Source organism: Pyrenophora tritici-repentis, chromosome 4 (assembly GCF_003171515.1).
Source record: "Pyrenophora tritici-repentis strain M4 chromosome 4, whole genome shotgun sequence".
In the NCBI taxonomy this organism is placed as follows: domain Eukaryota; kingdom Fungi; phylum Ascomycota; class Dothideomycetes; order Pleosporales; family Pleosporaceae; genus Pyrenophora; species Pyrenophora tritici-repentis.
In genome coordinates this window covers 1,331,659-1,357,432 of record NC_089393.1, presented here as the reverse complement: position 1 = coordinate 1,357,432, position 25,774 = coordinate 1,331,659, and the positions used below count along the sequence as shown (strand labels likewise).

The window sequence follows — 25,774 nt, the reverse complement described above, 5'->3', positions numbered from 1 at the left end:
GATAGCCAAGGCGACAGGACAGGACTTAGGAACGCCTCCCTCGACGCGCTCCCAGCCGGTAATTGGACCAAGTTGGAGTCAAGTTGTTAGCGCATTGGGAAAATATCCACCCCACCAGGAGCCCTCCGCTGGCTTTCTTATTCATAAGCACGCCCACCGATCTCTCTCGCGACCCTCTCTTACTCTCCATACCCTCAACACAATCGCTACAATTTGCTTGCCGGAACACCGCGAGCCCACGTCAAGGCCTGTTCCATAACCCTCTACTGTAAGTAAGTGTCTGCCTCCCACACGTACTGTACATCCTCTGCATTCCGTCTCCCACCTGTGGCCAAACATTGTGCTTGTCCACCACCCATCCTGCGCGACCATTAGCCATCGTCTTACTGGACTGCTGCTTTATGTGGGCACCCCGCGTTAGCCCATTCGCTACTCGACCTTATCGGTCTATCCTGTGTGCATGGAGAGCAGCTATCAGCCGCCGCTGGGGTCTGAAGAGCGTCATAGGTACCAATTACCTATATCCGGCAAACTGAAGCTGGTAAAAATCTGGCCCATCCCTTCGCTAGCTCCAATTCTTGACTTGAGGGCTCCAATCCCCTTTCCGCGGCAATAGTTCCCCACACATGCTTTGCTTTTGAGCTACTGTCTTGGGCGCATTTGCACCAAATATCTTTCCCACTCTCCCACCCCCACCTCCTAAGCAATAACAAATCGGCTTGAGAACGTAGGACTGATTTGTTTTTCTCGCGACACAGACTTCACATACATAGCAGAGCAGCAGCAGCTCCGAAGCGACGCGTCGAGCGACCCCGCCACTCATCGATATCGATACCGCACCCCTCACCATACCACCACCACCACCAACCAACCCAGAGTTTCGGCCTTTTGCCGATATAATGGGTCGGGTCTCGTTTACCGAAGATACAAAATTGCCCCAGGATACCCAGATCGAAGAGGAGCAAACGTCGGTGTTTGCTTATCAGGATGGCCCGGAGAACAAGTCCTGGGCAGGTGCGCTGCCCTTGAAGCAGGGTCTCTATGATCCGGAGCTGGAGAAGGATGCTTGCGGTGTCGGTTTTGCGGCGTGAGTGGTGACAATCTAGTTGTGCATGGGCGCGACGACTGACAATTGTACAGCCATATAAAGGGCAAGGCCAGCCACAAGATTGTCTCCGATGGTAAGAGTGAACTACACCTGGGTGTCATAACATATTGGACATACTAGTGTAAAAAAGCCACTGTAGTCGCCAGACACGTCTGTTGGGTGCTTACCTACACTGTCCAGTATTTTATGTCACCCAAGTGCCATATAAATTTAACTAGGAACAGAACGCTAACAATTATATAGCACGGTCGTTGCTCTGCAACATGACCCATCGAGGAGCCGTGGGCTCAGACGCACGAGATGGTGACGGTGCAGGTGTAATGACCTCCATCCCCCATCGATTCTTCCTCAAAGAGTTCGAGCGTGAACAAGGTTACAAGCTGCCGATGCTTGGTCAGTACGCCACTGGTAACCTGTTCTTCAAGCCGGACGCCACCATCTTGGATGAGACCAAGACCATGTTTGAGGAAGTTGCAGACCAGCTCGATCTGAGAGTGCTCGGATGGCGAACGGTTCCCCGCGACTCGACTCTTCTTGGACCTGCCGCTTTATCGCGGGAGCCCATCATTCTCCAGCCGTTTGTTGTCCTGAAGACTGCCTATGGCGATGCCCGGGAGCCCAAGGCCGACTTCCAGGAAAAGTACGACAACGCTTACTTTGAGCGACAGCTGTATGTCATGCGAAAGCGGGCTACACACGTTATTGGCCTGCACAACTGGTTCTACGTTTGCAGCTTAAGTAACAAGAACATTGTCTACAAGGGTCAGCTTTCTCCCGTTCAGGTCTACGAATACTATCACGACCTGCTTAATGTTGACTACGAGGGTCACTTTGCGTTGGTGCACTCGCGTTTCTCGACCAACACATTCCCCAGTTGGGACCGCGCACAGCCGCTGCGATGGGCTGCCCACAACGGTGAAATTAACACTCTGCGAGGAAACAAGAACTGGATGCGAGCACGTGAGGGTGTCATGAAGTCCAGCCTCTTTGGCGAGGAGCTTGACTCTCTCTATCCCATTGTCGAAGATGGTGGTTCCGACTCTGCAGCTTTCGACAACGTTCTTGAGCTGCTCACCATCAACGGCGTACTTTCTCTGCCAGAAGCAATTATGCTCATGGTTCCGGAAGCATGGCAGGGCAACCACACCATGGACCCTGCTAAGCAGGCATTCTACGAGTGGGCCGCCTGCATGATGGAGCCTTGGGATGGCCCTGCACTTTTCACATTCTCAGACGGACGGTACTGCGGTGCCAACTTGGACCGAAACGGTCTTCGTCCCTGTCGTTACTACATTACTGACGATGATCGCATTGTTTGCGCATCAGAAGTCGGTACCATTTCCATTGAGCCCGAGCGAGTCGTACAGAAGGGTCGTCTGCAGCCCGGTAGGATGTTGCTCGTCGACACTGTCGCTGGTCGAATTGTCGATGACGCTGAGCTGAAGAAAACTGTTGCAGAGCGCAACGACTTCCGCGCATGGATCGAGAAGAACCTTTTGACTCTCCCCAAGATTGTCAAGTCTGTGGGAGACAAGGGTATTGACCTTTCATACGCGCTCACAGAGACCAAGCTACACGAGGACCCTCGTCTGCGAGCATTTGGCTACTCCCTTGAGCAAGTCAGTTTGCTTCTAGGACCTATGGCTGCTGACTCCAAGGAGGCGTTGGGATCCATGGGTAACGATGCTCCTCTTGCATGCTTGTCCACTCAGCCTCGCCTACTCTACGAGTACTTCCGCCAGCTCTTCGCTCAGGTCACCAACCCCCCTATCGACCCCATTCGTGAGGCGATTGTCATGTCTTTGGAGACCTACGTTGGCCCCCAGGGTAACCTCCTAGAGATGGATGAGTCACAGTGTGGACGTCTGCTTCTGCCATCGCCTATTCTGACTCTTGAAGAATTCAAGGCCTTGAACAACGCCCATACGCTTTACTCTGACTGGACCGTCAAGAGCATCGACATTACTTTCCCCAAGAGCGAGGGTATCGATGGGTACATGGCCGCACTTGACCGCATCTGCGAAGCTGCTACCGAGGGTATCCAGGCTGGCGACAACATCCTTGTCCTGACTGACCGCGCTGCTTCTACTGACCGTGTTGCCGTCTCTGCCTGCTTGGCTACCGGTATGGTCCACCACCACCTTGTCCGCAACAAGTGGCGATCCAACGCTGCTTTGGTTGTTGAGACTGGTGAGGCCCGGGAGGTACACCACATGTGTGTGCTTGTCGGATACGGTGCTGATGCCATCTGCCCGTACCTCGCCATTGAGTGCATCTTGAAGATGCACAGGGAGGGCCTGATCCGCAAGAAGCTCACTGCCGATCAGCTCATTGACAACTACAAGCACTCCTGCGATGGTGGTATCTTGAAGGTCATGAGTAAGATGGGTATTTCCACCCTTCAGTCCTACAAGGGCGCTCAGATCTTCGAGGCCCTCGGTCTTGATGACTCCGTTGTCGACCGCTGCTTCACTGGAACAGCGTCGCGTATCAAGGGTATGACCTTTGAACTGATCGCTTCGGACGCTTTCGCTCTCCACGAGAAGGGTTACCCATCGCGACCCATTGTTGAGGTTCCCGGTCTTGTCGAGACTGGCGAGTACCACTGGCGTGACGGAGGCGAGCCTCACGTCAACGACCCGACGGCCATGGCTAACATCCAAGATGCCGTTCGCACCAAGAATGACAAGTCGTACGAGGCATACTCAATTGCCGAGTATGAACGCATCAAGGACTGCACTCTCCGTGGTCTTTTGGACTTTAGCTTCGACGACCGCGCTCCTATCCCGATTGACCAAGTCGAGCCATGGACGGACATTGTACGCCGATTTGTTACCGGTGCCATGTCCTACGGTTCCATCTCCATGGAGTCTCACTCTACTCTCGCCGTCGCCATGAACCGTCTTGGTGGAAAGTCAAACACAGGAGAGGGTGGTGAAGACCCCGAGCGTAGCTTGCGCATGGAGAACGGTGATACTATGCGGTCGGCTATCAAGCAGATTGCTTCCGGACGTTTCGGTGTCACTTCAAACTACCTTGCCGACGCCGATGAGCTTCAGATCAAGATGGCTCAAGGTGCTAAGCCTGGTGAGGGCGGTGAGCTTCCTGGCCACAAGGTCTCTGGTTCCATTGCTAAGACTCGTCATTCCACTCCTGGTGTTGGTCTCATCAGTCCCCCTCCCCACCACGACATTTACTCCATCGAAGATCTCAAGCAACTCATCTACGATCTCAAGTGCTCTAACCCCCGTGCTCGTGTCTCCGTCAAGCTCGTCTCCGAGACTGGTGTTGGTATCGTCGCTTCCGGTGTCGCTAAGGCCAAGGCTGACCACATTCTCATCTCCGGCCACGATGGTGGTACTGGTGCCTCTCGATGGACTGGTATCAAGTATGCCGGTCTTCCCTGGGAGCTGGGTCTCGCCGAGACTCATCAGACGCTTGTTCTTAACGACCTTCGTGGTCGTGTCATTGTCCAGACTGATGGTCAACTTAGGACTGGACGGGATGTAGCCATCGCCTGTCTACTTGGAGCTGAGGAGTGGGGCTTTGCTACCACTCCTCTTATTGCTATGGGGTGTATCATGATGAGGAAATGCCACCTGTTCGTCCCCGTATCCGTCCCTTGTTCGAGTTTCGAGAGACTAACATGCCTAGGAACACCTGCCCTGTCGGTATCGCCACCCAGGACCCTGAGCTCAGGAAGAAGTTTGCCGGTACACCCGAGCATGTCATCAACTTCTTCTACTACATCGCCAACGAGCTTCGCGCAATCATGGCCAAGCTTGGTTTCCGTACTATCAACGACATGGTGGGCCATTGCGAGGTTCTTCGCATCCGTGATGATCTCCGCACTGCCAAGACTGAGAACATCGACCTGTCCCTCATCCTGACACCAGCACACACGCTCCGCCCCGGTGTTGCTACCTTCAATGTCCGCAAGCAGGACCACCGCCTCCATGTTCGTCTCGACAACAAGCTCGTCGCCGAGTCCGAGCTCGCTTTGGAGAAGGGTCTACCGGCACGCATTGAGTGCGATGTGGTCAACACCGACCGTGCTCTTGGTGCAACTCTCTCTTACCACATTAGCAAGCGTTACGGCGAGGCTGGTCTGCCCCAGGATACCATTCACGTGAACATCCGTGGATCCGCTGGCCAGTCTTTCGGTGCTTATTTGGCACCTGGTGTCACTCTTGAACTTGAGGGTGACGCTAACGACTATGTTGGTAAGGGTCTGTCTGGTGGTCGCTTGATCATCTACCCGCCCCGCAACGCAGTATACCGCGCCGAGGAGAACGTTCTCATCGGTAATGTATGCTTGTACGGTGCCACTCGCGGAACTTGCTTCTTCCGTGGTATCGCTGCCGAGCGCTTCTGTGTGCGCAACTCCGGTGCTACGGCGGTTGTTGAAGGTGTTGGTGACCACGGTTGCGAGTACATGACTGGCGGTCGCGTCCTTGTTCTTGGTTCGACTGGACGCAACTTTGCTGCTGGTATGTCTGGTGGTATCGCCTATGTCTTGGACATCCACAAGGACTTTGAGCAGAAGGTCAACCAGGAAATGGTTGAACTATCCGGTATCGAAGAGCCAGAGGAGATTGCCTTTGTACGTGGCCTCATTGAGGACCATCACCACTACACTGGCTCTGAGCTTGCCGCCCGTATTCTCCTCGACTTCACTCGTGCTCTCTCACGCTTCGTCAAGGTCATGCCTGTCGACTACAAGCGTGTACTCCTCGAAGAGAAGGCCAAGGCTGCCGAAAAGAAGAAGTCAGAGTACCCTCTTCCTCTCCTCGCCGGCAACCCCGTCCGCAACGTCCACGAGGAGTCCCGCAACAAGGAAGCCGAGGCTGAGGCCAAGAATAAGAAGAAGAGCGACCTTCTCGACATCGAAGAGAGTGTCACCGACGCCAAGGCAGAGAAGAAGAAGGCACTTGTGCTAGACAAGACCCGCGGTTTCATGAAGTACCAGCGCCGCTCTGAGAAGTACCGCAATCCCAAGACTAGGACTCGTGATTGGGCCGAGCTGTCTCAGCGTCTCAACGAGGACGAGCTGAAGTACCAGACTGCCCGCTGCATGGACTGCGGTGTACCCTTCTGCCAGTCTGACACTGGATGTCCTATTTCTAACATCATCCCTAAGTGGAACGAATTGGTCTTTCAGTACGTAACACCTGCTGTATTCCCCAGGGTGAACTATTGCTAACGACATGTCTAGGGGCCAGTGGCGTGACGCCCTCAATAGGCTTTTAATGACCAACAATTTTCCGGAATTTACTGGTCGTGTTTGCCCGGCTCCTTGCGAGGGTGCCTGCGTTCTCGGCATCAACGAGGACCCCGTTGGTATCAAGTCGATTGAGTGTGCCATTATCGACCGCGGTTTTGAGAAGGGTTGGATGATTCCTTCGCCACCACAGGTTCGCTCCGGCAAGACTGTTGCCATCATCGGTTCCGGTCCTGCTGGTCTTGCCTGCGCTGATCAGCTCAACAAGGCTGGTCACAGCGTTACCGTATTCGAGCGGGCTGACCGTGTCGGTGGTCTTCTCATGTACGGCATCCCCAACATGAAGCTCGACAAGAAGGTTGTTCAGCGCCGTGTCGACTTTATGGCTGCCGAAGGTATCGTCTTCAAGACTGGTGTCACTGTTGGCGAAGAGGGACAGACCAATCTCGAGAAGCTGCGCAGCGAGTATGACGCGGTTGTCTTCGCTACGGGTGCCACTGTTGCCCGTGATCTACCCATCCCTAACCGCAACTTGGAGGGTATCCACTACGCCATGCAGTTCTTGCACAAGAACACCAAGTCACTCCTCGACTCCGACTTGGCTGATGATGCCTACATCTCGGCCAAGGACAAGAACGTCATCGTCATCGGAGGTGGTGACACTGGTAACGACTGCATCGGTACCTCGGTCCGCCACGGAGCCAAGTCGGTCGTCAACTTTGAGCTTCTTCCCCAGCCTCCGCCAGAGCGCGCCCGCGACAACCCATGGCCTCAGTGGCCCCGTATCTTCCGCACCGACTACGGTCACAACGAAGTCAAGACCCACATGGGCAAGGACCCGCGTGAGTACTGCGTCATGTCCAAGGACTTCGTCGACGACGGTAGTGGCAAGGTTAAGGGTATCAACACTGTCCGTGTCGAGTGGACCAAGTCCGCATCTGGTGGCTGGGACATGAAGCACGTTGAAGGTAGCGAGCAATTCTTCCCTGCCGACCTCGTCTTGCTCTCTATGGGTTTCTTGGGCCCTGAGCAGCGTGTCATGAGCGATGTCATCGAGCTTGACGGACGCAAGAACATCAAGACTCCCCCGGGTCACTACAACACCAACCTTTCCGGTGTCTTCGCCGCCGGTGACTGCCGCCGCGGTCAGTCCCTGATCGTCTGGGGTATCAACGAAGGTCGCCAGTGCGCTCGTGACGTTGATACTTTCCTCACTGGGTACGGAACTTCGCTTCCCGTCACTGGTGGTATCGTCAAGCGTCCACCTTACGAGGCTATGACCAAGGCCAGCCGCGACCTTAAGGAGCAGCTGGTTACTGTTGCCGCTTAGACGACTTTTATGGATGTAATGAATAGATGGGGTATCTAAAGATGGGAATGGAATGACATGAAAAAGGAGGGATATGATTAAAGAATTGGGTTCGGGGTGTTCATGAGGTATTGGCGTTTTGCGAACGTGTGTTTTGATGCTGCATTTTTTCCCTCGTTTTTACCTGCACGATACCTTTTCAGTATGCGGAGTCAGCTGGGCGGCACATGCAGTGTACAATGTTCTCTTCTCTATGACTTCTTGCATGTTTTTCGAATCCAATTTGTATATATATGCGAATGAATTTTGTCGATTTAACAATTGCAGCTTCACGAAGTGATGGTGTGAGGGTGATGTATACGCCAGGCGTCATCGTATGTTATGGTATAGGTCTGATGTTACCTCTGCGGGGCATCTACATTCAACTGACACATAGCTAAAACGTGGAGAATAATATGATGTATGCGCCCGGGGTGGTCATCTTCTAGGACCCGATTGAGGTATTGCAGCATTGTACTTGCCAGCTCATAGCCGCACGAAGCCAAGAAATGAGCTGATGACGTCATCCGCCTTCCATGTTCGATTCGCTTAGTGGGTAGGTTGGGTGCGACATCTGCCCTTCAGTCAAGCGTTCGATTACTCACGGTAGCATTCTCGAGATGCGCCGGTAGTCAAATATCGCAGAGATGTTACCGCGAGCGGGCTGGCATCATGCTGGTCGACGTCCCGGACATGGGCTGACGCTGACAAGGTGGGTGTGCACGCTCGATCCCCGGCCGGCGATCATCGTCAAGACACTAACAAACATGCAGACCATCTAATCTAGGTTCACGAGGACCATGGAATATCCCAAGACGATATGTTACTGGATTACAAGCCGGTGAGGATAAGACTGGTCACATCAGCGCAGGTCCCAACGAAGGCATCTTCTTCTTCAACAATGTCTTTCCTATCCAAATACGTAAGGTCCTGGGGTTGCCAATGCCGGCGATTATCGATCGCCTTGTCAGTCCTAGTTTATCTGGAACCGATCCTAAAGCTGTCATTGAGCGAGCGAGTGCAAAACGAAATCTGCCGATCACGGCCACCGAAGTGCTTCCGCGGATGAGAGAAGGAGGCGCCTTTGTCAAATTTACGCATGATGGGAGTGCACCGACTTCAGAGATTGAGAAGATCTTGCAAGAGTATCTCAGGGAAGAGCCTGTGAAGCCATGGTGGAGTCCATGGAAGAGGATGCGCGCGAAAATCGTTAGAGGACGGCCATGGGTGGAGGACTTGATGCGTCTACCTGCTTCACGTCTGCGCGTTGAATTCGTCTCTGGTGAACCTGGTACGCCTCCTTCGGAAGCCGTGGAGCTGAGTCAAGAGCAACTTTTCCAGTTCTTCAGGCCGTACGGCAAGCTGGGCGATATTGTGATGCAGCCTCCGGACTCCAAGGTTCTTCCCAAGTTCGCGTATCTGGATTATACTAGTATCGGGAAAGCTATTATGGCTCGTAACTGCATGCATGGGTATCTCGTCTCTGAAGCTGAGGGTGGTAGCGCCAAAGGAACAATTCTGAGACTCAAGTATGAGCAGAAGATTAAGCCTCGGTATATTCGGGATTGGATCTTGAATCATCCGCGTATTGTCATCCCTATTGTGGCTGCACTCATTGCCGGCACAGTGGCTATCGTTTTCGACCCGTGAGTCTGCTTTTTCTTGGTAGCGTTACTTCGCATCAGCTGACAACCACCCAGCATTCGACAATTCTTCGTCAAGGCACATATTACTCGCAACTTTCACATTGAAGACAACAAGTGGTATCAATGGGTCAAGGGCTATGCTACCGACATCATGAGTGCAGGCCGCAAGCATAACGAAGGCGACGGCATGGACTACATTTGGGATGATCGAAAGGAAAGCATCGAACAGATTCAAACTTGGCTCATGGAGACAGCCGAAACCTTCATCATTGTCCAAGGTCCTCGGGGATCCGGCAAACGCGAACTGGTGGTTGACCAAGCACTACAAGACAAGAAACTGAAGCTCATCATTGATTGTAAGCCCATCCAGGAAGCCCGAGGCGAAAGCGCAACAATCAATGCAGCAGCACTGTCAGTAGGATATAGGCCCGTCTTTAGCTGGATGAACAGTATCAGCGGTATGATCGATATGGCAGCGCAGGGTGCTACAGGCGTAAAGACTGGCTTTTCGGAGACACTCGACTCACAACTTAGCAAAATCTGGAACACTACAACCCTGGCTCTGAGACAAATAGCTCTGGATAACCGACACAAGCACGACAAAGACGCTTATCTTGGCGATGACGAATGGCTCGAAGCTCACCCAGAACGAAGGCCAATCGTCGTGATTGACAATTTCTTGCATAAGAGCCAGGAGGGCGGTATCGTCTACGACAAGCTTGCTGAATGGGCTGCACGCCTCACAACTACGAATATCGCTCACGTCATCTTCTTGACCAACGATGTCGCATTCAACAAGTCACTGTCCAAAGCAATGCCCGATCGCATGTTCCGTCAAATCTCGTTGTCAGATTGCAGTCCTGAAGTAGCCAAGCGCTATGTAATAAACCACTTGGATGCTGATGTCGAGGATGATCCAGCACCAAAAGACGGCTCACCTAAGAAAGTCCCATCTGAACACCGTGGCGATCTCGGCGAACTGGATACCTGTATTGATCTTCTGGGTGGCCGACTCACTGACCTTGAGTTTCTGTCACGTCGCATCAAGAGTGGCGAGACTCCAACCAAAGCGGTGCACGAAATCATTGACCAGTCAGCATCTGAGATTTTGAAAATGTACATTTTTGGCGCTGAAGATGAGGGCGGTAACCGAAGCTGGAACGCAGAACAAGCCTGGTTCCTTATCAAAGAGCTGGCGCAGAGAGAATCACTACGCTACAACGAAGTTCTCATCGACGACATTCTCAAAACCGGCGGTGAATCTGTTCTCCGCGCTCTCGAACAAGCTGAACTTATCTCCATTGTTTCCGGTGCAAATGGCAGGCCCTCGGTCATCAAGCCCGGAAAACCCGTGTATCACCCCGCGTTCAAGCGTCTGACAGAAGACAAAGTACTAAAGAGCCGTTTGGATCTGGCGATTTTCACGCATCTAACCAAGATTGAAAATGCGACAATCGACAAGTGCGAGACGGAGCTGCTGCTGTTGAGCAAGTTGAGGAATCAGCCTGCACAGACTGCAGGGCGGGTCAACTACTTGTTGACCAAGTTGATGACTAGTCAGGCAAAGGTGGAGAGGTATGAGATGGAGATGAAGGGGCTGAAGAAGGTGCTTGGTAAGGAGTACTAGTAGTGTTGGACGCTTGATACAGCATCGATATCGCTGGCACAGATATTTCACCACTCAACATGTATTTCAATGTTAGCGATTATAGTTTCCGGTTTCCTCGCAATACCACTCGGATACTATGCCGGTAGTGCGGTGCAAGGACCTTTATGACCCCGCATGTTCGCTGCCAACTAACACTGAGGCAATGAGCACTGCAACTTGTCCTGGATATAATATCGGAGAGCTATCAATAACAAGCCACGGTATGTCTTCGGTTACAAGGAGTGCTAGCAGCAACATGCAGCAACGTTGTTGAGCGTGACATCATTCGGGCCAAGGTTAAAGCGTGCAGCACACTGAGGATCGGGCGGAAGGGACGCCATTTTCCAAGCTCGGGCCTACCAACAACCGAGAAGCAGCAACTGAGGGTAGCTCGTCCACCTCACCCATAATCGCGGCTTCTTCCATTGCCATTGCGTGACTCCCAGTGTCCCATTCTGAGCGGCGAGCGCATCATCTTTACCTCGCACTCTCTACAGACCCTTCTTTCCCCTCGCAAGTTTTTTTTCTGAACACCGAAAGGCGCAATGGCTCCTATGGCGGATTCCAGCGTCGATGACCTGAAGAACGATGTCAAGCGCCTCGAGCAGCGCATCGCGGAGCTAGAGAGCAGATTAGCAGGCCATGGCGGGGTTGCAGCGGCGACTGAGAGCGTGCGCATGATCTTGATGGGTCCTCCGGGTGCTGGTGAGTTGGTTTGCGCTGAACGAGGGTGGCATTGGTGGCATTCATTTTGCTAACGAGGGATAGGCAAGGGCACGCAAGCGCCGCGGATCAAGGAGAAGTTCTGCGCCTGCCATCTCGTACGTACCATGAATTTCCAACCGTAGTCAACGGCTGTGGTGGATGAGGGGCTGACTGGGGATTTAGGCCACCGGAGACATGCTACGCGCCCAAGTTGCTGCGAAGACACCGCTGGGACGGGAAGCAAAGAAGATTATGGATGCGGGCGGTCTGGTTAGCGACGAGATCATGGTCAACATGATTAAGACGGAGCTTGAGAACAACCAGGAGTGCGCCAAGGGGTACGTTTTATTCTCTTTAGTCTATGTCTCCTTCTGGGTGGGTATGCTGACACCGCCGTCTGTATAGCTTCATCCTCGACGGCTTTCCCCGAACAGTCACCCAAGCGGAGAAGCTCGACGGCATGCTCGCCGCTACCAAGAAGCCCCTCCAGCACGCCGTCGAACTCCAAATCGACGACGGCCTCCTCGTCTCGCGTATCACTGGCCGCCTCGTCCACCCCGCTTCCGGCCGCTCGTACCACAAGATTTTCAACCCGCCAAAGGCACCCATGACGGACGATGTAACGGGTGAGCCGCTCATCCAGCGCTCCGACGACAACGCCGAGACGCTGAAGAAGCGCCTCTCGACTTACCACGCTCAGACTGCGCCGGTTGTGGCGTACTACCAGAAGACGGGTATCTGGAAGCCGATCGATGCTAGCCAAGAACCGGGTCAGGTGTGGAAGAGCTTGCTTAAGATCTTTGACGACAAGGCTATGGTCGCTGGAAGGTCGGGGAGTTTGCTGAATAAGATTGGCCTCAAGAACTAGAATACGCCCGATGATTGGGAAAGCGGCGTTGAGGTAGCGACCTGGGAAGATATGCATTGTTCAACGGATTTGCTACGAGTCACGGATATTTTTTACCTCCCCAACCAGATAAGCAGACTACTGCGGGATCTTTCTCTCTTTCGGCTTCTCAACCATATCTTGTTTGGAAATCCGGGCGAACGGTCTACGCTTGTCGACGGAGAGAGAGAAAAAGAGAAAATGCACATATGTATTACAACAATGGGTTCCTTGTACTTGTACACACAGATGCATAGGGTGGTTCGGTGAAATTCTGGTGGCAGTGGTATCTTTGATATTTCAGACATATTAAAACTGACCAATATTCCGGGCTTTGCTACCGAGGAAGAAATTTACGTGTTTTCGCTCTCTTTTCTGGTGATGAAGTTGGCTGCCCTGAATACTGTGCTGGGTAGCTGAACCGAGGTTTTCTGACTGCGTGACATGCCTAAAGTGTATAGTTGGCCTCACTTGTTCGTCTCCACATACGTGTTATCTTGTGTAGCAAATGGTCCTATACGCTATATTTTTAGGCAGAACTTGTAATGTAAATCGTACATTTCTTCTCACAATTGTAGTCTCTTCATCTGCCACTACCCGCCGCCGTCGCGCGCATCATAAACCTCAATACCTTTGTTCAGTGTGAAAGTCGGTAGCCATAGTTAGCGCGCGTACCGACCGGCGTTAGTGCCTACCTTGAAGCCGGTGCTAGAACTTTGGACTTTCGCGACAACATCTACTGTACCCTCTCTTTTTACAGACACTTTTTTTTTCTCGAGTCGCTACGTTTACGCTTCTACGCATAGGAAAAACAATTGTGCTGCGAAGAGAAAGAATTACGAGAAAGGAGTTTAAAGAGAATTCAGGGGACGACAGAGGGAAAGGAGTACCTACTGCCCGGAGAGAAGACGCGCCTACAAAGAACGACGACAGGGACGACGAGAACGCGCGCAAAGACAAGATACAGAGCGCAAGTCGCTACGGGAAATACGAAATACGAATATCGCGCTCTGACCGCATCATCATCCCACATCCCCGAGGCTGCATCCCACCAGCCAGCCCTACCAAGCCAATCCCACGTACAACCCTATCCTTCACATCCACGGTCACCCACCCACCCACCACAAAATGTCCTCACGATTCTCCCGCCCCGACGACCGCGCCGACCTCTTCAGCACATACAACCGCAGCGCCTCGCCCTCAAAAACAAAGCACAAGCCGCGGCCCGGCGCTGCCTCAAGCCCCTACACCTCGTACGGCTACACAGCGCCCAGTTCACCCGCTTATCCTAGATCCGGTAGTGCAGCGAGTTTATACCCTGGTGGCAGTGGGAGTGGGTATGGCGTCGGAGGGGGCGAATTTGACAGGAGGAGGAGTTACGATGACCGCGGAGGAGAAGGGGGTGCATATGATGGGGGGCAAGGAGCGACGTTTAGGTCGGCGACACCCAATTCGAGGGGCCAGTACTCGGCGGCTGTGTTGGATGAGTTGGAGAGTCAGAACGATGAGCATGTTGGTGTTTTGACGGGTAAGGTTCGGATGTTGAAGGATGTATGTACTCTCCCTACTTCTACATTTCCTTTTCCCTTTCAAAGGCTTCTCCTGGGTTGGGTTTTGGTTGCAAGGGCTAACACCGAAACAGCTAACACACCTCATCGGCGACGAAATCCGCACTTCGACTACGCTAGCGGAGAAGATGAACGACCAGTTTGAGAACTCGAGATATAAGATCAAGGGCACTATGAATCGGATGCTCGTTATGGCGCAGAAGACGGGCGTTGGGTGGAAGGTTTGGGTGGGGTTTTTTGCTGCGGTTATACTGCTGTTTTGGTGGGTTTGGTTGGGGTAGCGTCATCGTGTGAGAGATGGGCTGGGAGGGTAGCGAAGAGGGCCGGGTTATGCTTTATATGGCATATGGGATAAGAGATGGGGTACCGCATGGCATGTAGGGATTCATGTGCCGTTTTTATTGCATTTGGCGTGGCGTTTTGGGCATCTTGTTTTTTATTTGGAGGGATGGGCATATACATATAGTACATGGTGGAGGGCTGGGGTGGAGGAAGTCACGTAGATGTATGAGTGAACGCAGTAGATCATGAAGGAGTGACATTATCATACTATATTCATTCCCGTCCGCATAAACGCCCGCTTGCAAGTCATGACAAAATACGTTCTGTTATCATCCCAGTCGTTGCCAAAACATCCAAGCACATGATGACGTGCAGCCTATCGCGCAAACCGCAACCCCGTCATCATCAAACCCCCACCTTGCAACCCTCATCCTCGCCTTACACTCATGCATCATTTAAGCATTGGTGTTCTTACTAAAATCCATCGAATCAGCAAATTGTTCCTCGCAGACAAGGACAGAAGTATCTAACAACTTACACAGCAGCTGCCCTAGCACGGCGTTTGAGGCGCATCGTGGTAAAGGCACCCAACACAGCAGTAGCCAGCCACACAATCATGCTCAAAAATGCAAATGCCTGAGCCGCCCGCCACTGTCCGCAAGAGTTCCTGCGGCTGAAAGACATACGGCCCCAGTCCCACTCATCACCGCAGTCGGTGTCGTTGTAGTACATGACGAGGAGGCCAAAGACTGCTGCCCAGCCGCCTGTGAAGACTGTTGTAGTATGTTAGCTGGATGTTTTCGTGTGAAAACAAGGGAGGGTATCGACGTACCTATGTCGGAAACGAAACCCGTGATGCTAGTGGTGGTGGGGATGGACCAGACAATGGCGAAGATGACGGAGAGAGAAGACCAGACAATAGCGAAGATCAAACGACCCATAGGCTCGTCCCAGTCATCCCATCGCCAGCGGCGACCCTTCTTCTCATCTTGGTTTTGCGAGATGAAGTATGCGGTTAGGCCGAGGACAATAACGGCGAAGACCCATTGGGCGGTGCGGAGGACGAGGGAGATGATGCGTGTGAAAATCATGTTGGCGGTGGAAAAGTATGTGTGTGACTCTTGAGCGATTGATATGTTGGAGCGGCTTCCTCGATGGTAATATAGAGGAAAGCGAACGGAGTGATGGACTGTTGTGTTTGTGTATGACTTGTTCCTGCATACCAACGGCGTATATATATACCCTTGGAAACCATGTATCCTGCATTGCATACCGCCACGGTCATGAGAGACGTCAGCCACGGCCGTTGCGTCGCAATCGTTGTAGCCAAGAAAACTTACAACCACAGCCACGGGGTCTTACTCCCTGGGCCTTGGCGGCCACGCATGTATTCTTGTAGTTCTGGTCGTGTGTCGAGTGTAGTCTACCTGCATATCGGGTGATGATCTTTGGGTTTCGGCGGCTTTGCTGGGGCTGAGTTCGGGCTCGCACTGGTGGGAGTCTTTGCTGGGCTGTGAGATTCTCGTATCTTGCCCGCTGGAATCCCTGCTGGGACGCGTGGCGCACTCGAGTGTGGCGCTTTGCGTAATACGAGATTGCCCTGATGGGAAGTGAAACTTGCGGTGGCCGATATCGTGAACGCTGGTATCCGCTGTTTTTGGTGTTGTGGCAAGTTTTCATGGTCTAGTCTAGGTAATGGTTCGAGTCGAAGCTCATTGGATTTTTACGAGTCTTGACCGCGAGCTTGTTTCAACAGAACGCTTGTTCAAGATAGCTGTCTTTACCAGCGGTGCGGTTGTACAGGTTTCACAAATCGATCTCAGTAGCTGTTGTAGTTGTCAGTGTCGTAACAGTTGGCCATAGACGATGAATGCACCCCACGAGCACAAGGTCCCGATCCTCATGACATCGTCGGCGTGATTATTCCACTTCTCAAACGAAGTAAAGATTGATGATGATTGTTTGCTGGCACTGTCGGTACTGTACCCTGTCTAGTCAGTTGACGCATCATGCTCCATGTCTCTTATCAAGCCCAAAATTGACAGGCTTCGTTGGACAGCTGGCTCTCGCGAACACGCTGCATTGCAGAAAAGATCTTTCTCATGCCTGATGTTTCGTATATGGTATGTATTACTCGCTGTTTGCATGCACAGGCGGGTGTTTCATCAGCTTGTTGTTTACTTCGAACCGCCGAACGACGCGTGTCTCGATCAGAGTGTTGTCCAGCGATCAGAACCTGTTTCGACATGCGTCATAGAAAATCCAGACCTTACCCTACCTGGGTATACCACGATGGCCGTAGTCATACGCTCGCCAAGATCTCTCTCCTTCTCTCCGCACATTGTTGTTCCAATCGCGGTAGAAGAATGCCTTGCTCCCACTCGCCTTCAAAAGATCGCCAGACAGATCTACATAAGCCTTTTGTTATGGTATACCAATGCCGACTGGCGGTGTGTTTCCCGTGAACGTACCAGGTGACGCGTTTCTACGGCTGAGTCGCGCCCGGCAGTGAGAATATGCCCAGACTGCTTACCAGGCTTACTTCACTCGGGCTTGGCTTTTGTCGACCTCCAGAACTATGGATATGCAAGAACGAGATACCAATTTGAAGAAAAATAATGCATCATCTTCCTACAGACTTGAGTACCTATGTATGGAATCAGAAGGCTCATCTTTCGTGGCCACGCAGGCTGTTTGCCATGGGCACCCAATCGCGGGTTGTGATTACATACCATGTCCGTGCGCGTTTTGGCCACGTTCGCGTTTTGGCCACCCCAACACAACAATCACCTATACAGAACACGTCATAACTCCACCACCATGGATCCGATTCAAAAAGCGATTGAAGAAATCGAATCGCGCGCATCAGGTGCACCATTCTCGTACTCAGAAGTCGCAAAAAGACATGGTGTAGGTCGCCGTACGCTAGCTCGAAGACACCAGGGCCAAAACCAGCCGCATACGCTCGCCCATAGAATCCTTCACCCACACCAAGAAACCGAACTGTTAAAGCATATTACGACGCTTACTGAGCGACGTACGCCCCTACACGAGCAATAATACGCTCCCTTGCGTCGTCTTTGGCTGGTAGGGAGGTTTCAGAAAGCTGGGTTACTCGCTTCATCAACAGAAACCCAACCCATCTCATCTCACGCTGGCAGACCGGGATGGACCGCAATCGCCACAAGGCTGATTCAGGAGCTAAGTACAGCTTATACTTCGAGCTGTTACACAGTAAGATGAAGGAGTACAATGTAGAGCCCTCCCACATCTTCAATATGGATGAAAAGGGCTTCATGATTGGGGTAACTGGGAGATCGAAAAGGGTCTTCGACAAGAGGATATACGATCGAAAAGGGATTACAGCTGCTGTTCAGGATGGCTCTAGAGAGTGGGTGACGGTGCTAGCCTGTATCTGTTCGGATGGTACAGCTCTATCGCCAGCGCTCATCTTCCAGTCAGCTGCTGGAGCCCTACAATCGAGCTGGACGGACGCAATCAACAAAGAAAAGCACCAAGTCTTCATCGGCTCATCCCCTTCTGGCTGGACAAACAACGATATAGGACTTGCCTGGCTTAAGGAGGTTTTTGAGAGAGAGACTAGATGGAAAGCTCGCTCAGGATACCGATTACTACTCCTTGACGGCCATGGATCCCACGTAACTATGGATTTTATCAACTACTGCAATGACCACAAGATCCTGTTACTCGTGTTTCCTCCTCATGCAACCCATACGCTTCAGCCGCTTGATGTTGGGATGTTCAAGCCTCTCTCGACTGCCTACTCAACTGAGCTTTCATCCCACCTTTATAGAAGCCAGGGGCTTATCCCAGTAACGAAAGGAGACTTCTTTCCTCTCTTTTGGAGTGCCTGGGCTGCTGCTTTTAAACCTCAAACTATCATGAAGTCGTTTGAAGCAACTGGGATACACCCACCTAACGCTGAGGTTATACTCCGAAGATTCCGCAAAGAGGCATCAAGCTCAGATGAAAGCTCAACTTCTGTGCTTAGTGCAGAAGACTGGCTTAAAATCAAGACTCTTATATCTCGTCAAGTGCGAGATAAGGACGCAAAGGATACAAAGAAGATTTACCGAAGTCTCCACCATATCTCAGCTCAACTTAGTATCCTAAGCAGTGAAAACAGGGACCTCAAGGAGGCTCTTTTGGTGAAAAAGAGACATAGGAAGAAGAGCTATACTCTAAACGTCAACAACAACCATGAGTATTATGGTGGTGCTCTTCTTTGGTCTCCTCGTAAGGTCCATCGGGCTCGGGACGATGAAGCAGTTCGACAACAACAAAAACAACAGGAACAACTTCAGAAAGCTGAGAGATCTCAGATGAAGGAGCAAGCTCGGTTGTACAGGCTTCATCAAGCTCAGGAGAAGCGTGTTGAGAAAGAGAGGCTCAAGGAAGTGAGGGAGAAGGAGAGAGCCGCTAAGGAGGCTGAAAAGGAGCGCCAGAAAGCAACTCGCGACGCTGAAAAAGCTATACAACTGTCCCAAAAGGGTAAGCGCAAGGCCTCACAAGCCTCTAAGCTACCTAGAAAGCGTCAGAAACGTGCCGTTGTTGTTCCATCTCATGTTCAAGCTGAGGAGGCTGCATCAGCCGCCCAGCGCGTACCACCCGCCTTGGCCGCAAAACTAAGCTACCAAGTAAATACAAGTAGCACAAGTTAATCGCAATGATATAATTACTACAACTCCACAAGATTTCGCATTAATAGCTATTGTTGCTGGTGATACAGCCTCATTTTTCTGGTATCTTCATGTTGTTGGGGTGGCCAAAACTCGAACATGGCCAAAACGCGCACGGACATGGTAACTAAGCCATTCCAAGCTGCGGGGTAAGCACTGAACTCACCCACTCGCCCCACCCCAATTGCCATTTCACATCCACCATCCTCTCAAATATATACGAAGAAACTTATTTCTTCTCTGAAAATCACGTGCAAAGCTAAAGTGTTCTACTCAAGGTCGTTGTCCGAGTAGATGTCGTAGATTACTGATCGACTCATTCCAGTGTGAATGCTGGCACTGCCGTGGCGCGTGACTAACAAAGCAAGTATCCTATATTTCTACATGGCTTTTGATATAATATTGGCATGTTCGGGATTATGGCAATTTTGTATGTTGGCCAAAGATCCGGAAATGCTCAGAGTACATAGGTAGCTTGAACATGGTTCGTTCGCGACGATCAGGTCAACCAGTAAAGAAATCGTAGGAGATGACCAGTGAAATAAATTCGATGAACATGTCGTCATAGGTAGGTCTCGATTACAGTTCTAAACCTTCTACATAATTTAGCTTTATACAGGCCCAACATAATTTTCCGAGGCCCCAACTGGATGTGTTGCGGTTTGTGAGGCAAGGGTATTGCGCATGTCACGTGCGTTGTCCTGGCGCTCCTCCCTCCCCTCCATGAGCACCTTCTCCCCTCACCAGCATCAGAGATACGTCATGTAAATAGACCCTGATTATGGCTACATATAAGGTGGCCATGACAGCACAACAACAACAGAACACAATATACTCTGATGACTGCCTCGCGCGGTTACACTTTAATTGACTGCATTGTACTGCAACAGGATGTCTAATAAGGAGTGTGTGGGCCAATAGCGACGATTATGTACCAAATTCAAGCGTATAGCGAATAGGGGTCAAAATGATGAGCACAGAGCTGTAAAGTCGTTAACGTCTCATAATTGTAAACAAGAAGATACCACGACTTACTGCGTTTATTTAGGGAGGAGATAGAATTGAAATGAGATCTGCGAAGGCAGAACATAAGGCTCGTAGGTATTTGTGCAACTGCCGGCCCGATCAACCATCAACGGTGCACCCGGGTGGGAAACAGGTTTGATAAACAAGGACCCTCCGTTGTTAACCGAAGCTTGGAATTGAACAGACGCTTTGGGGGGGCTGTCTCCCGTCAAACTTATCGACGTTTCAACCTCTTGTTCACCCCACTTGTTGTTGAGTTTATTAGTTACTCCTTGTTCTGATGGAATACTGAGGGTCACGAGTCCGAGGTATTGAGTGCCAGCTGGAGCGGTGGCGTACTTGGACAGGCAAGTTTCTCGTTTTGCTAATGTTGATGCCGGATCAAAAGCAAAGCTATTGACAGGTAGAGTGATGCAGGATAGAGCCGAAAGTCCCACTAGGACAGATTGGAAGATGGTAATAACCATTGCTGCAATACCAACATTAGCTTTCATGCAAGATTAAAGTCTACATTAGGCGATATAAATAGAAGAGTTGCGTACTGAGATGTTGCTTGGTTGAACGAGTAGGATTAGCGTGTAGAGCAAGCGAGGATGAGAATTTTGTAAAGAACCCTGTGGTAGAAGGATTGGATCCAAAGAGCGCGGATCCCAACGCCTTGTATAGTTGAAATGAGTTGGCAATCAACGGTTCTCGAAGAGTACAGATCCCAACATCTTATGTAATGAAAGGTGTTGGCAACTAACGGTTCTGGGTAAGGATCGCATCTTGCAGAGGCCGCAGATCATGTATTATGGCTCAAGCGCATTGACATCCTCGCAAGACTGTTCTCCTCGCCTATAGAAAATGATTAAACGTTGTCGTATTAGGGAATTTCCAACTCTATACTTACTGCTATTGTGCTAATATTTTACGAACTAATATGCGTCTATCCAATGTCTTCCATCCCGAGAGCGAAGTTTGCGACGAGATTCTGATATTGCTTACTTCTACCCCTGTTTTGAAGAGCGTTGGCTTCCTTGGCTCTCTCTCTAGATTGTCGCGGATGTCCGCATCCGGGGAGAATGTTGGTTCTTTTATTAGGGCTTACTGTCATCTTGCTAGTACATTCATGGCGATGATTTGCAATGTGGTTTGCCTACGTGGTATGATCCGCAGCCGCGATCGTGATGCGGAGCTGGATTTAAGCTTTCCTATGGGATCATGCGGGCCGTATGCGTGTCAATCATGAGAAAAGGCCGCATTCGCCGCTGTACTATCTTAGGTCTTAGGTAGTCAGTGGGTTGTAAATCGTTCTTCGCAATGTCATTCGTAGAATGCGGAACTAGTGGAGTCTTACACTGCACAGGATTGTCATCCTATGTATTATGTGCACGAGATTGGATGATATAATGCAAGACTGGACACAACAAACGACAGCCATCGCCCATCACCACTGCAGGACGCGATCCAACTGAACCTGCGCAGATCAAAGCCATCGAATACCCTAGGGTCAGCTACTCCTATATATATTGCAACCACCAACTAGTACGCGAATCAACACGTCATCAGCACGCAGAGATCTGAACGACAAAGAATAGTCTATCCACAAGGAAGATGAGCCTTGTTCTCACTGTTTTAGGCTTGCGTTTGCAATTAAATGAAAGGAGCTGTCGTTGAGGTTTTTCTGGTGTCTAGCTTCCCTCATTGCCACTGATACTGGTAGTGCCAGAACGACTAGGTAGCGCAATATATCACCGATGTTCCGGCTACACTAGCCTTCCAGAAGTAAGTAGACAGCTTGGAAGAGATGATAATAAATATGCCAATGAGAACACGTTAGGAGCAGCAAATTTATCGCTTTTTATACTACATCCTAGCTGTGCAAGCTAAAGAGAACAAGGAGATTCAGGATAGAGTAAAATCACAAGAGTGCGAAGTCATCTTAAAGAAACTTAGCAAATGAATAATATCATCACCCGTTGTAGAACTATGTTCGTTTAACAACAGCATACAAACAAAAACGCAGAAAGATCACAAGACGGGCATCGTTCGGCAGAAGACTGCTCTTTTCTTACGTACAACTACGTAACCACCATAGACCACAAAGCGAGCGTATCCTAACAAACTTTCCCTTCGAATCTCCTAACAACCCAGCCTAACTAACAACTTTCCCCCTTCTCATATCAACCTATTAGGCTCGAACGTCCACACAATACCTCTTGCGTACCAAAGATGAGGGTAAGCGGATATCCAGTATTCCGCCCATAGCCCACTTAGGTGCAACGAGTCTTTCCATCAACGTCATCGTAGGTGCAAGGGTTCTTATCTTTGGTGCACTACATCTTGTCAGCAGCGTCAAAAACACCCAAGTCATAATTAAACATACCCTGTAGTTCACAGCCGTGGCAGTAGAGCATTTAGAAATGCTAGTCTTGCCGTTGCGGGTGAAACTGCATTGATCGGTGGATTTTGTACATTTCTGAGCAAGGAGTTAGCGGTGGACTCTTGTTTAAGGTGGATGGTGGGGATTTGGAAGTGGGTTTGGGCTCTTTACCCCGTCGAACTTGATTCGGATGTCGCCAGGGACGGATTCAACAGGGGATGCTACCACGGTGATGGCGGTGAGGAAGAGGAGGGTGGCTGTGGTGAACTGCATGGTCAAGGTGTTTGAGAGCGGTGATTTAAAGGTGAATTGGATTGATAGATGAAGTGTAGAGCGGTTTTTGAGAAGCAAGTATTGCGGATGGGATGGGGTTGAAAGAAGGGGTTGTTGACGCCCCTTCTTATAGGGAAAGCCGTGGGCCTTGATAGATCATGCCACTGGAACCGCACATGAAGTTTACGTCCCGAAAATATTTCTTAGTCTTTTGCCTGTGTATGTTTACATTCCGCGAGTGGAATCAGAAACGGCTTTGTCGCGGCATGACCGCATGCATCCCAGGTTCCATACAGGAGGTGGACTTCCAATTAAGTCCAATGAGAAGTGTCTGACTTTCATTCACCGGTAAGCTGTGCCACAAAAGCACTGAAAAGATGGTGAAAGAGGACGCCTTGTTGTGCGGGGGACATCCAACTGTTAGTCAAAGGGAAGCCTGAATCCCACAGTCATCACCCCAAAGATGGACACTGGTAGTCCACTGCAATATATGAACTGCCGTACTGTTCGTCGCAGGTAAGCTTATGTTGCATGAATCTTGCAAAGATGGATACCGGTGGTCATGTGCAATATAAAATTCCAAAGGCTGTTAGTCAGAGGTAAGCGTAGTTGTGCTGCATAGACACTGTAGAGATGAAACCGGCAAGCGTAGCCATTCCAGAGACTTGTAGTGTAATCGAAGAACAGGAGTCTTTCTTCACGTAGGATGCAACGTGTACTTTTAATGCCTCTCTCATGTGAAGTCCCAAGAAAATCGGGATTAGCAACCCCAAAAGAAGCAGGTATGAAGCCGGAACCCAGGTATTCAACTCAACACCAACAATTCCACCACAGTCCAAGCCGCCCGACGCAGGCCACTGGAGATCTACCCCAAAGAACGGCACTTATCCGCCCGAGATGTCCGTCTGTCTTGCATGCAGTGTGCATTGTGGGGTACTTTCACGAGCAGTTAACCCAACTCGGCTCCATGCGACGAGGCGGCCTACATTCGGCGATTTCAACCCGCAGTACTGGTACCCGGAACCCATTAATATATTGTCAGCAATCAAGCTCTCAGCCATGATTAGCCACAAAAGCCCCGCCACTAACGTAGATCAGGGAACTTGAATTCAAATTAAACCACCCCAGCAGGACCGCTTGATGGAATAGGAGAAAGGCAGGCCAGCTCAAGTTCACAGCCATGATCAGCCACAAAAACCCCGCAAACTAACGTAAAAGAGGATGTTTGAGGTCGAAGTAGAACACTACAGCTGCGTCACAGAACGGGATAAGACAAAGGTCATTTCGAGCTCAAGTGATGATTCGATACCAAAAACACGCCCAACGTAAATCAAACCTTGTATTCAGCAGTGCAACACTGTGACCGGAATAGGACAAGGGCCCTCCATCTCAAACAATCTCCACCTCCTCAATCGGCCTATCTGGATCCAAACAACTCAAATGTTTATCCTGCAGCACCACCTCCCCGCCATCCTTGTACGCCCGCAGAATACCCGAATTGCGTTCCTTCACTCCACTAGCCATTCTCTCAATAGCGTCTTCTGCATATTCCACCAGACGGGCTTCCTTTGCTTCCTGTGCTTCCTCTTTGATCTCGTGGAGGCGCTTGAGCCAATACATCCACCGCCAGGGGGTAAAGCCCGTCGGTGAGCGCTTCCCTAGGTCCGATTCGATGAACTTCAGGCCTCCCTGGCCGACGGTGCTGGGGCAGTCGTTCCAGCTTACATCGGACAGCTGCATGATGTTGTATTTGGCTTCTTTGATCCAGATGCATGCTGCGGGGAGGAGGTCTGCGAGACTGAGGTCGCGCATAGTGCGGCGGGTGTTTTCCTCGTCGGATACTACTTCATCTGACGCTTCTGGGGGGCAGAGACAGCGTGTTTCCTCAAAGGTGGAGCGGAAGAGTAAGAGGGCGATTTGGCAGACTCGGTCTTTGCAGACGCGGGTTGAGGCTAATTTGGCGAGGAAAGAGGAAAAGCTCATGCGCTGGGCTGCAGATAGGATAGCGCAGTCGTTTGTCCAGAATTCAGTCATGTCGGTGACTAGGAAGGGGAGGTCGTTCCAGAGTGTGCCTTCGACTGTTCGGGCGATGTCAATGCCGAAGTAGCCGGATACGGGTCTGGTTAAAGGTCCCATGCCTTGGGTGCGGACAATATCGAGGACCAGGCGGTCGTGCGCATGTGTTTCGTAAGATGTGTGGAGGCTGAGTTGGTAGTACATGTACCAGGTGGAATGAAGGTAGCTTTCGAGAGAGTCAACTCCGTCGCCATTACAGTATCTTTCGCTGATTATCCAGGTTCGATTGTAAAAAGCTGCATCTCGGACGTTGTCGAGTTCCCCACGAGCAATGGAGTCACGTATACCCTGTCGATCGTTGGCAGCCTCGTCGGGTTTAGTGATATCCGATGGGCCTTTTGGCACGGGGCTTAGTAGGGAATCTCGCAGGTGGTGCATGTTGAAAATGGAAGTGTTTTGAGAAAGTCAATGAGGTGTAATTGTTTTATGAGAAGGTCAATGAGATGTGATGATAACTTGGAAACATGAGTAAAAAAGACACCGAGATATAGATTTGAACTGCGTGGTATACAGTCTAACCAGCGAATAGATGTTGGTAGCTAGCACTGACATGCAGTTACGTAACGAGGCCAATCGTTAAGCCTTATCTTCATGTACTGCGCCGTACCCTTGCATCTGGGGCATCTACAGGATGAGCTTCCTGGGCGCGGGTCTAACGAATTCCTGAAAAGTGAGTGGGGACTCATATGGTTGAATGATCAAGGTTTCACATTGGGATGCTGTGGGGTCTGTCTAATAAATGTATTCTCTATATGAAATGAGATGCACTCATCGTTCGTTAACTGCTTGCTTGAGAAAACAGACTGTGGGAACAAACCGAGTAGAGAAACGGATTGATGTTTGAGATGCAATAAAGACTAAAGCTACCACTACTGGTGAATGTGCTTTAGTCTTTAGATATCTAGACTGCCGCGTACTAGTC

General features: G+C 50.9%; 9 protein-coding genes across 9 annotated transcripts; 5 read left to right on the top strand and 4 right to left on the bottom strand.

Annotated features, from left to right (window-relative positions):
• Positions 1-899: 899 nt before the first annotated feature.
• Positions 900-7,659, top strand: PtrM4_092930 (GltB, Glutamate synthase domain 2; the record flags this gene model as incomplete). Its single annotated transcript, XM_066107018.1, has 5 exons — positions 900-1,087; positions 1,141-1,181; positions 1,352-4,709; positions 4,763-6,268; positions 6,324-7,659. 5 exons carry the CDS (start codon positions 900-902, stop codon positions 7,657-7,659), a joined length of 6,429 nt encoding a protein of 2,142 aa, XP_065962686.1.
• Positions 7,660-8,324: 665 nt separating this feature from the next.
• Positions 8,325-10,950, top strand: PtrM4_092920 (RNA12 multi-domain protein; the record flags this gene model as incomplete). Its single annotated transcript, XM_001934286.2, has 3 exons — positions 8,325-8,389; positions 8,451-9,323; positions 9,378-10,950. The coding sequence occupies 3 exons, from the start codon at positions 8,325-8,327 to the stop codon at positions 10,948-10,950; spliced, it is 2,511 nt and encodes an 836-aa protein (XP_001934321.1).
• A 566-nt stretch (positions 10,951-11,516) lies between these two features.
• PtrM4_092910 (Adk, Adenylate kinase and related kinase) lies at positions 11,517-12,544 on the top strand (the record flags this gene model as incomplete). The annotated part of the gene is made up of 4 exons (XM_066107017.1): positions 11,517-11,676; positions 11,740-11,792; positions 11,860-12,014; positions 12,082-12,544. 4 exons carry the CDS (start codon positions 11,517-11,519, stop codon positions 12,542-12,544), a joined length of 831 nt encoding a protein of 276 aa, XP_065962685.1.
• Positions 12,545-14,101: 1,557 nt separating this feature from the next.
• Positions 14,102-14,411, top strand: PtrM4_092900 (uncharacterized protein; the record flags this gene model as incomplete). Its single annotated transcript, XM_001934288.2, has 2 exons — positions 14,102-14,113; positions 14,205-14,411. The coding sequence occupies 2 exons, from the start codon at positions 14,102-14,104 to the stop codon at positions 14,409-14,411; spliced, it is 219 nt and encodes a 72-aa protein (XP_001934323.2).
• A 535-nt stretch (positions 14,412-14,946) lies between these two features.
• Positions 14,947-15,503, bottom strand: PtrM4_092890 (integral membrane protein; the record flags this gene model as incomplete). Its single annotated transcript, XM_001934289.2, has 2 exons — positions 14,947-15,185; positions 15,245-15,503. The coding sequence occupies 2 exons, from the start codon at positions 15,501-15,503 to the stop codon at positions 14,947-14,949; spliced, it is 498 nt and encodes a 165-aa protein (XP_001934324.2).
• A 1,729-nt stretch (positions 15,504-17,232) lies between these two features.
• On the top strand, positions 17,233-19,094 carry PtrM4_092880 (uncharacterized protein; the record flags this gene model as incomplete). The annotated part of the gene is made up of 3 exons (XM_066107016.1): positions 17,233-17,449; positions 17,611-18,701; positions 18,756-19,094. The coding sequence occupies 3 exons, from the start codon at positions 17,233-17,235 to the stop codon at positions 19,092-19,094; spliced, it is 1,647 nt and encodes a 548-aa protein (XP_065962684.1).
• Positions 19,095-20,152: 1,058 nt separating this feature from the next.
• On the bottom strand, positions 20,153-20,605 carry PtrM4_092870 (uncharacterized protein; the record flags this gene model as incomplete). Its single annotated transcript, XM_066107015.1, has 1 exon — positions 20,153-20,605. One exon carries the CDS (start codon positions 20,603-20,605, stop codon positions 20,153-20,155), a length of 453 nt encoding a protein of 150 aa, XP_065962683.1.
• Positions 20,606-22,393: 1,788 nt separating this feature from the next.
• PtrM4_092860 (antifungal protein) lies at positions 22,394-22,776 on the bottom strand (the record flags this gene model as incomplete). The annotated part of the gene is made up of 3 exons (XM_001934290.1): positions 22,394-22,456; positions 22,507-22,599; positions 22,675-22,776. 3 exons carry the CDS (start codon positions 22,774-22,776, stop codon positions 22,394-22,396), a joined length of 258 nt encoding a protein of 85 aa, XP_001934325.1.
• Positions 22,777-24,165: 1,389 nt separating this feature from the next.
• PtrM4_092850 (DUF3632 multi-domain protein) lies at positions 24,166-25,230 on the bottom strand (the record flags this gene model as incomplete). The annotated part of the gene is made up of 1 exon (XM_001934291.1): positions 24,166-25,230. The coding sequence occupies one exon, from the start codon at positions 25,228-25,230 to the stop codon at positions 24,166-24,168; it is 1,065 nt and encodes a 354-aa protein (XP_001934326.1).
• Positions 25,231-25,774: the final 544 nt, after the last annotated feature.